The 10839-nt window shown below is 31.3% G+C and overlaps 1 protein-coding gene across 2 annotated transcripts in view; it reads left to right on the top strand.

Annotated features, from left to right (window-relative positions):
* Positions 1–248: 248 nt before the first annotated feature.
* Positions 249–10839, top strand: part of l(2)k09913 (transmembrane protein 53-like lethal (2) k09913) — a 37107-nt gene continuing 26516 nt past the window's right edge. The window contains exons 1-2 of one of the 2 annotated variants that reach the window (XM_088242579.1): positions 249–572; positions 6796–6980. In XM_088242579.1, coding sequence (XP_088098705.1) covers positions 6885–6980 — 96 coding nt within the window. In that variant the 5' untranslated portion in view covers positions 249–572; positions 6796–6884. The remainder of the gene's footprint in view (positions 573–6795; positions 6981–10839) is intronic. The other variant, XM_088242580.1, reaches the window with a different exon arrangement.

The following is a 10839-nucleotide window of genomic DNA, read 5'->3' as shown; positions in this document are numbered from 1 at the left end:
TACTAACAAAAATTACAATGACTTTTTCTACCATATACACAATTAGGTAATAGATTTCTCTGTATCATGTCTAGTCTGCCTAACTAGGTACAACCTGTTATAAGGCAGATATTTTTATGCAAAATAAACAATAATGTTACACGCAATCATATAAAAACGTACCATTATTTAATATGTATGATTACTATTTAGAAACTTCAGTGGTCTGTCTTTCAACCTTATCTTCATCGTATAATTTAATCATTGTTGACTGCGTGTTTCTGTAAAATAAATAAATAACGGATATAATTCAATATTTTAGTAATCGAATGTTATATGAGGTTATGACTTAAGGCTGGTTATGCGCATCACTACAATTGACAAGATTCCCGTTCCGGGCTTGTCAATCCACATCCACAACAAAATATATAATATCTCTCTTTTCTGCTATCGGCTTTCCTATTTCTACTGTGATCGGCGGTTTCTGTTGTCGCGCCGCCGCGTTGCATCGTATTATCGAACGAATGAAACTAAGCAGAAGTGCTAAACGATGAAATAGTGTTAGTGTTTATAAAGTGACATTTTACTCCAAGGTAGGTGGTGCAAATAATAAATTATTTTCATTCAAATTTTACACAGTACCGAGAGATTAGACAAAGATGCTTTGTTTCGTAAATATATTTTGACGTTTCGTCTGTAGAGACCTCAGACCCCTCGAACAATTTTAATTTATTAATGGTGAGATTAATAATTAAACTATAATTATTATATACCCATGGTATACATATATATTCTAATTTTGTCAATTGGGTTTTTGCATTCATTCGATGTCAATTCAATAAATCGAAACCATGTGTTATGTTTCTGAATTCTAATTGATGCATATAATATGTTGTATATCTGCATATACTGTTATATATGTCTATAAACTGCCATTAATAATTGATTTCCATTGAACGTAATGAAATATTAACAGTTATGGCTGGCATACAACCGAGACTGAATGCAAAATTCATACCTTAGCTTTATCAATCATTCATACAACAAAAGGACTGGAAAGTAGCGTGTCCATAAGTATTAACTTGGGTATCAAATATGAAATTCATGGTACGTTAAAAATGGTGTTTTATTTTTATTTTGCTTGACAAATAAACAGTTCTACATTTTCATACAGTTTAACAGTAAATAAAGAAATCTCTTCGTATATATTATTATTATTATAAATATATACACTTAAAGCTGAAAGCCTGGAAGTCAATTTTTTTGCAAAATTGAGTTATAATTGTCATTTTGTTCATATATTTATACAGAAAATTTCTTCATGGGGTCGATTATTTGGGATAGTTGCTGAATGTGCATCTTGAGTGGTTTATGTTATGTATATGTGCCGCATGTAATGTATATGTTTGTGTATGTTTTATATGTGCGTTCATGTGTGTGCGTGGATGGCTCAGAGTGTACATTCGGTATTTTTATTTATTTTAATTTATTACCTCCATGGAAAACGCAAATGTTAACAATTATTCTTTTCTCACTTAAAATTCTTATTTATTTATTTTTTTTGTCACATTTGATGTTTATATCTTTTGCATAATTTATGAAAACTTAATTGGTCTTTTTATGTTTAAAAATTGTTGTTTTAATACTTATTATATATGACTGTATGTTTTCTGAATAAAATAAAATATAATAAAATAAATAAATATTCAGATTCGGTTAATGCTAAAAACATTGGAGTCTTCCGGTACAACACTACTGAAATAGCTTGTTCTAAAACACCAGTACACCAGTAGTGCAGTAATAATACTCTGCTTTCAACAAAATTCAACGGTTTGCTGGTATTAAAGCAGCGGATACCGAATAAATTCCACAATTTTTACAACAAACTACCTCTGACGCAGCTGGGATTTTGCACAAGATTAAGTCTTATTGTCATAATCAACCATACTTAACCATTTTGTGATTTCTTTTGCCGTTAATTTCATTATTTTACTTTGCTTTTTTTCCACATACTGTTAACTTTCAATTACTGTTTTATTGCTATTAATATCATGTCATAAAATTTATATTTACCTGTTATTTTCGTAAATAATTAATGTTTTAATTAATGGCGTGCAATTCAATGTTTTTGCCTAAAGAAAGTTTTATAAATATATTGTTTTTCGTTCAATATTCTACATTACTTTTTATACTAAAGTCCGAGGAGAAATTAGGGCGCAGGCCGGGCAGTTGGAACATTGAAGTCCCATAGTTATTTGATAGTCCATACTTTAAATGTTTTTTTCTTAAATATTCTTATCAAAAACCTATAAATCTAAAAAAACAGCTATAAATTGTGTTTTTACTTCGAGAGATATATTTGAAACAAATTTACAACTTCAAACCGCTCTCCTGAACAATTTACCAAATGTGATTTCCAGCATTTCATTTTTAAGGTACAGATATTATTTTTATAAAACCAAGAAAATTTAAACACATTAACCATTGACGATCCCAACGTATACTATCGAATCTGCATTTTGTAAGGTTTACAGGAGAGCAAAAACAAAGCTTGTATCTATCGTATTTCAATAGACAAGTGTTTGGCAAATCTACTGTATCTGATAGCTTCTTAAAAAAATATCAGGGTTTGTTTCTGCTCTCCTGTAAACCTCGCAAAATGCAGATTCGATAGTATATGTAGGAACCGTCGATATTACAGAACAAAGCCTTAAGAATTATTTTGAAAAAAAAAAACCAGATGCATGAGGGAAAAGTAAAGTTGATGTTAAATAATGTATACCTAACTCTATGAGACCAAGAGCCCTGTGTTGAGTTGGGATACAACATGATGGAAAGTGGAAGCATGTACATTATGGCGGGCCGATATTTTTTTTTGCGAATTTTGAAATGAAAGGGGTCTAAAAAGTTACCTTCTAGATTTCACGAAATGCAAAAAATATTCGATACTACTTTTGGTCCTCATCCAGAGCTTGAAGTTTTCGAACAAGTCAATCTTTTGCGCTAAACCGGCTGTCATTTCATATTTTAGTAATCAGTCCAATTAAATTTTATAATGTGCATTAAACCTTATTACATAAGCATCTAAGGGCGTGAATCGCACTTTATTCTGTAAGAAATGGGTAACATTGTTGTAATGAGGCATTGTTTTTGTAAATATTTGCCAGGCGCTCAACAGTATCAGTTCTGCGGAGTGTAAACTTTTTGCATTTCGATAGTTTTAAAACGTGTTTAAATTTGTAATGTGATTAAATTTTATCTTTACTAACAAACAAATAATTTTATCAATGTATAATTGTGTTAATACATAAAAACTAAATATCATCCCAACACCGTCACTAGACATATTGATGGTGGATGTCCCATGTTTGGGGCACCATCAAAGCTTAGTGTGATTTTGCTACCAACTATAAAATACATTATTAGGAACATACTTCACGTGCGAGCAACCACGGATTACAGAAGTATTGGCCATCAATTTTGTCATTTCACAAAAGAAGCCACATCTTTGGTGGACCATCAGTTAAACCCGAGGTGTGAGAGCACTCCCACCTAACATCCCGTTACATTAAGGACTTGAGCTTGGAAGAAGAGATTTAGCGATATGATAAAACTCTCCCTCCTCTCAGCAGGGGCGAATCGTCCATGTAAGGGATTATGTGCAGCTTACTACTATATTTGATCTATTGTAATGTTTCATAGTAGTTTCAACTATGGGAAAATAAATCAAATAATCCATATTTATTATAAATTAACGTCACCGTTTATATCTTCAGCTTCACGCTTACTTCAGCTCATTTCTTCATACAAAATATATACTGTATTTTAACATCTTTAGTATGTAACAAACTCAATCATTAGTTGTTAGTAATTTCAGTCAAAAAAGAAAATTACAAAATGATCAGACGATTGAGTCACCCTTTTATTAACAGTAGGAGCAATTCAAATAATTATCTGATTAATTATTATCCCAGACATGGCAACTTATGAACAGATAAGAAAATTACAAGATTATCAGCAGAACATTGAAGTGGTATTACCCTGGTCATTTATCTAGAATCAGCAATTAAAAGTGAAAATTTACAATGGCGTACATGGCTAGGCAAGTTAAGCAAAGGTCGGTCATAAATGGAGTGTAATTGACTACTTCGAAAGGACCACTAGATTGGCATAGAGATAACGGTTTGAGACAGAAACTGACAAATTTAAATAAATCGTAATTAAAGCATAAATTGATCAATGGAATCAAATTTTTGACACTTAATACGTAGATAGGTGTACCGTGGGGTACATGAGCCCTCCTTACGTATTGATGTACCTACCTCAAAATTTGAAAAACAAATGGTCAGTAGTGTAGCTTCATGATCGCTCGGAGAATTTATCTTTAACTATGACGTTGTAATGAAGGTATTTATTTAATAAACGCCCAGAGGGCTCTTACAGTATTTGATTCAGAAGTACATAAAGTATTGTAGTAATTGACACCAAATATAATCAGAATTATTTCACTAATATGTTAATTATAAAATAGAAAAGAAAAAGGAAATAAGCAAAGATTAATAGAAATCAAAAAAGGAGAATTGAGTGGATGGCCATTCAATGAAACGGATAGCTAATTTAATAGCAGCAAGAGTGGTGTGGACCAAGTCCAACGGCTCAGCATAATTATTAGCTGTTCTGTGGATGCTCACTAAGGGAGGGGAGAATGGTGCGTGAAGTTTGTCCTATTGTACTCACACTGGAACATGTGTCGGAGTCCGGTGGTCCTTGTGGGTACAGGAAAGTTTATCAGGGACAGCAATTTTTGGCAATCTATTATGGTGCATATCACTTTGTGCATTAGAGTGAAGTCAGCAATTGTCCTTCTGGTGGAGAGCAATGGTAACCTCAACTCGGACATAAAAGTTTGGTAGCAAATTTCATTTATAGGTTTACCCTTTTTGATCTGTATGTAGCGTGTGTCACTTTAGTGCACCCAAAACTTGTAGGTGGGGGGTCAGTAGTGTATCTTCGTAATCGCTCAAGATAATTTATCTTTAACTATACTTTCATGTTGAAGGTATGATATCTTTAACTTCCGATTGCAATCGCGGCCCACGTGTGTTTTATGATGTCATTTTTATCATTGTGTATCTTTCGAATGCTCTTGCTAAAGATAATATTATTATAAAAATAATCAATCATTATTTTGTTATCTTGATAAACATTTCAATTAAGTTTGCAGGTGTGGATTCATCGTTTACTGTCTATTCATAGTTTTCCTTTTTTGTCTAGGTTACTATATTGTCACAAACCTTTGTTTCAGACCTATTTCTTCTAACTTTCATAGCCTAAATACGTTTGCTTTACATTACTATTGATTTCTTTTATGGTTCCAATTTTGCATTATTAAAATCTCTTACATCTACAGTACAATGGTACGAGCCATAGAAGATTACCCCATTGTGAGTACCTTGAACAAACAGGCGCCAAGGCGCAGTGGGATTGATGCCCAACTGTGAAACTGGTGTCAGGGAGTTGGATTCCCGCCAATTACAAAAAAAATCTTGGTCTCGGAGTTATGGTGTATTTTCACAACTTTTCACATGCTGACAAGCTTCTTAAATAGAGGCTTTTGCGGGTTATTTCTTTAAAAAGATAAAAACAATTAAAGATATTATAAATTGTTTATCATATTCCAGAAAGAATTACCGAGGACCCTTTAGAATGGATAAGAAGTTGCAGGTCCTTGTTGCAAATCAATCTCTAGTGTTTAAACAAAATGATATATAATATATTTTACTTTTCTAATAGAGCCTGATTTTAGATTGATCCCTATAGATGTGTACCAAATGAATGTTCCATTTTATTACAATTATTTTACATGTTAAATACACAGCTGTCCTACTAATTTTAGCACAGACGTCCCAATGTATTTTTAGAGTATGTACTTCACCTTGAATATATTAATACATTAAAACTTCCCTCCACTCACCCGGATCCATTCTAGAGGTCTTGTGGCATTTTTTCGGATCGGCACATTGCAAAAATAATTAAAAGTTTAGTGAATAAATAACTCCTTTTTTCTTTTTTTTCTATCAGGTAAAGAAGTATAAAAATTGAAAAATTGTTTTCAGGCATTGCCCAGTAGGTTAAATGGTTCAGCCGGATAAATCTCATCCACATTTAAAAGGTTCCAGCTCTTTTGCTTCACAAAAGTCAGCAGATGGAAGAGTTGATGAAACGTGGATAGTTTTTTTTTAATTGCATTATTCCGTGGTTGTTCAATGATCTCCCACAAACCATCATTAACACGAAGGATCTTCAAATGAAAAAAAAAGAACTGAAGAAATATCTTATAAATACTTTATAGTGCCTGATAATAAATAAATTTGTATATCATAAATAAAATTATATAAAATAATCCTGTCATAAAAAAAAAATGTGTCCCACCAAAAAGTCTTTGGACTTAGTGGGTAACATATTTATTTATTATATGGCAGAAGTGCCTTTTACAATATAACAATATAATGAGTCAGTTATTCACATAGTCAATTAAAAACTAAAAAACAATATTAAAGCATGGGTATAAAAAGAAAAAGAAAAATAACAAGCGAATTTCTTATATATACATGTATGTATGTCTGCATACAAAAGATATAAAAAATATAAAATGAAGAAACACCAGATCATTAGCATAAGTAGCTTTTGCAAATAATTCGTCAATCGTTTTTATATAGCTAGATAATTTTACTGTGGTAAAGGGGGAGATTCTTTCAATACGGTTAAGAAACACTGATTTAAATGGTAATTAAAAAGTTTTCTGTTTTTTCCCAGCTTTCCTGCCTTTGCTGTAAGCTGCCATCCAATCTCAAGCACATCAATAGCAGGAAACCCGATTAGAAGTCAGTACATCGCATTTCGAAATGTCCGCCCTCAAGATGGTTGTCACACTCGCTGTGAGGAACGTCACTTCAAATGGCTTCTCAGCAGCGTTGAACAACACCGCTGCTTTGAAATACGTAAGTTATAATCGAAAAATTAATATGTTATCATCATAGGGTGCTGCATTGGTACACCAATAACAGAGCATATTGATCATCTGTTACATGAAGGTGAGATGATTTATTTTATTTATTTATACTTTTACAATGTTTGTATTCTTATTTTATACAGAATAATGTCCCTCACTGGGGTGTCCCGTCTTGAGGGAAAAATTTTATAATAAGTGAAAAATGCCTTAAATTAGTTATTTAACAAAGTTAACATAATAATAATTCTATCTATTTACCTAATTATTAATAAATAATCTAATTAACCTAATTATTATTAACATAATAAGCAATATAAACTAAAAAATTCATAAAAAATATAACCAATTCATATAGACCTGTAGACCAAATTTCATAAACAGTACACAAATTTTAATATTTGGCTTGATCCACTCATTGATCCGTGCGCAACCCACCTCCACTATCCATTTCTTAATAGCAATTTTATTTTGTGAGTATTTACTTATTGTCCTTACGGATAATGGAAGTAGATTGTACACTTCAACCGAGTAGTAGGCCAATCCTCTTTGACCGAAGGTTGTATTAATTTTTAATTGTTTTTGCAGCATCAGGGTGGAGTATCTAGTAACTCTTGTATTTGTGAAAGGAGTTATGGTAGGTAGAGAATAATGTTTGTGTGCATACAGTAACAGAGCTTTTACATAAAGTTGTTTTACATATGTTACATTAAGATTTACGAATATACCGAGGGAGCTAGTTCTGATTGGAACTTTCTGTTCGTTCTGAACGGCAACATGAGACGAGGACGACCAAGGAAGATGTGGCATGGTCAGATAAACCAAAATCTTAAGTCTGGTCATGTCAAAAGCCAAAATACAGAACCGAAGGGCATGTATGACAAGATGTATGAATGTGGAAGAAACTAGGAATGTATGCCAGGAAAGACGTGTGTGGCGTTCTATTCTCTCTGCCTACTCCTACGAAGAAATGGCGTGATGGTAGTAGTAGTAGTAGTATGAATGTAGATATTTTTAACTGCACGTTGCATTTGTACAGAAAATTTCTTCATGGAGTTGATTATTTGGGATAGTTGCTGAGTGTACATCTTGAGTGGTTTATGCTATGTTTATGTATTGCATGTAATGTATGTGTTTGTGTATGTTTTGTATGTATGTAGATGCATGTAGATGTGTGTATATGTATGCGTTCATATATGTGTGCATGGATGGCTCGGAGTGTGCATTCATTATTTTCATTTGTTAGCAATAATAATCTCCATGGAAAACGCAAATGTTAATTGTAAAATCATTATTTTCTCGTTTGGGTTTTTTATTTATTTATTTTTTGGTCACATTCAATGTTTATGTCTTTTACATAATTAATGGAAACTTAATTGGTCTTTTTATATTTGAAAATCTTTGTTTTTAGGAACTTATTATGTATGACTGTATGTTTTCTGAAAAAAAAAAAACATAAAATAAAATATACAACTAACCCCAGTTTCAAAGGATATACTTTTCTACTTATCGAGTTAAGACATAAAGTGTCAAAAAAAATTATACCGATCTCATTTGCAGAAAATCAAATACGTCGTTGTTCTATGACCATGATGATTTTTCAGATACCCTTTTCAAAAAATAAATATGTGTTTTCACTCATTCGAATGCAATAACCCAATCCAACACATATTCAGCACTTTTGTTACAATTTAAAGTTGTGTCATGCTTTAAAAAACACGCAATGTTTCACATACAGAACTGTTTTCTTCATTTGCCCTGAAACAGAAAAATGACTGGCTCATATTGTCATATATTCAAATTAGGCAATCCTCTGTGGTATATTCAGCGTGGAAAAAGGCGATTCATGCTAAGAAAAGTTTTGATACATATTTATTATCTGTAACCAAACTAATCAGTTCAACGCGCTCTTACTCAAATCCATAGACATTGAGATCTTTTGTGCTTTTGTTACAAATTTTATGTTTATATCAGAAAAAACTGCTGTAAATTTTCTCTTATGAAATGTATGTTTTATATAATATACAGATATTATTTTGTTCATGGCATGAAATGTCGGATGAAAATGTGGTTTTATACTACAATATTTCACTGTCCTTGGGCTCCGATTACAATGGCAAGTTAACATTTATCTTTATTTTTTTAATTTTCTTAAAAATTAAAATTAAGTTTTCTGTATGAAAAGCAGAATATGCATGCATTTTTTTCATTTAAACATATTCAATTATAGGTTACCGTTGAAGATACTTTTAATGCTTAGGCAAATATACTCATTTTCGTACACAAATATCGATTTTTCTTTATAGACAGTCGAAGTTGTAATCGGGGCCCTGGGCCCATATTACAATGGGAAGTTATCATTTATCTTCAAAGTAAAATTTAATTTTCTGTAGAATATGCAAACAATTTTTTTTTTCTATACGTGTTCAATTTCAAGTTACCGACAAAGATACCTTAAATTTTTATTCAAATATACACATTTTTGTCCATAAATAACGATTTTACTTTATACCTGTATGCGTTGCCTAGTATGTAGGTGAAATAATAAAATAAGAAGAATCTCACCCACATAAATAATGGTTTCAACTCTTTAACTTCACAATCATCAACAGATGAAAGAATTGAAGGAATATAGACGTTCAAATATGGACAGAATGGTGAATGTTACTCAGTGTGTAAAGTGGCCACTAAAACTAGTAAGTGACAGGTCATAAGCTCTGTAGATGCCTTGATAAATAATTATGTGAAGGTACATTAAGTATACATTTAGATATTTATTTAATGATGACAAAAAACATGTAATTTATGCATGTTGAATATTAATCCTCGATTGAATTTAAATAATCAAAAGACGGCACATGAATTTTTATAAAAACCAAATAATATTCCATATTCTCTTCTCAGTAATGTTTTCCCTTGCTGTTCCAATAAATTTCAACTCTAAATTAACTCTTATGAATTGATTTCATACAAAATTTCAACAGCAATGTATGCATTATAACCAAGTTAGTAGAGAATACCAAAATATATATTTTCAAAAATTTGTCCCCTGCCAGGTTTTGTAATTTGACATCAGAAATAAATAAAATGTCTAAGAAAATAAATGTCAAAAAATCTCCACCAATATTTATTATTCAATACGGTATCTATTCCTGTTCTTGCTGCAATTAATTTGATATATTGCCAACAAATTAGCTTGTGGTTGCGTACGTTGATCTCAGAATGGACTGTGAGACTGCACTTGATGTAACTGGATGACATTTTATCACATATACTTTCTACAATTTATGCAAACTTATAGAATTATTACTCAACAACAGTGTTCAATATTGTCGCCTTAATTTGAATACAACATATGTCATTTTTTATAATTTCTACAATTTATACAAACCTAGAGAATTATTACTCAACAACAATGTTAAATATCGTCGCCTTCAATTAAATTAAACGTAAATATTTCTTTTCTCTATTTTAGATTTATTTGAATCGGGTTGTGGTCCTGTGGCTATAGTCCTTAAAATATAGCTTGATTAGAATGACATTTGTCATAAAAAGTGACGACATTTGTAGTAACGTCAAAGGAGTTATTTATATGGACACACAAAAAATCTTTTGTATCTGGCGTGTTAATGAATTTTTTTATTACAATGCTTGTTTCAACATAAATCAACATTAATATATAAAATCAGCTTTAAAACCAAAATAAACCTAATTATTAACGACGTTCTTACAAGGTTACATCATTTTGCAAAAACGTTAGAGATGGGACAAATTGATCAATGTAGATTGATTGAATAAAAAAATAATTCATTTGATGTTGTTCATGAAAAAAGTATAAATGTCTTATTTTT

The sequence above is a fragment of the Micrasema longulum genome, unplaced genomic scaffold (assembly GCF_059751315.1).
Source record: "Micrasema longulum isolate JH-2025_06_02 unplaced genomic scaffold, ASM5975131v1 h1tg000146l, whole genome shotgun sequence".
Lineage (NCBI taxonomy): Eukaryota > Metazoa > Arthropoda > Insecta > Trichoptera > Brachycentridae > Micrasema > Micrasema longulum.
This window is presented reverse-complemented; position numbering and strand designations above follow the sequence as displayed.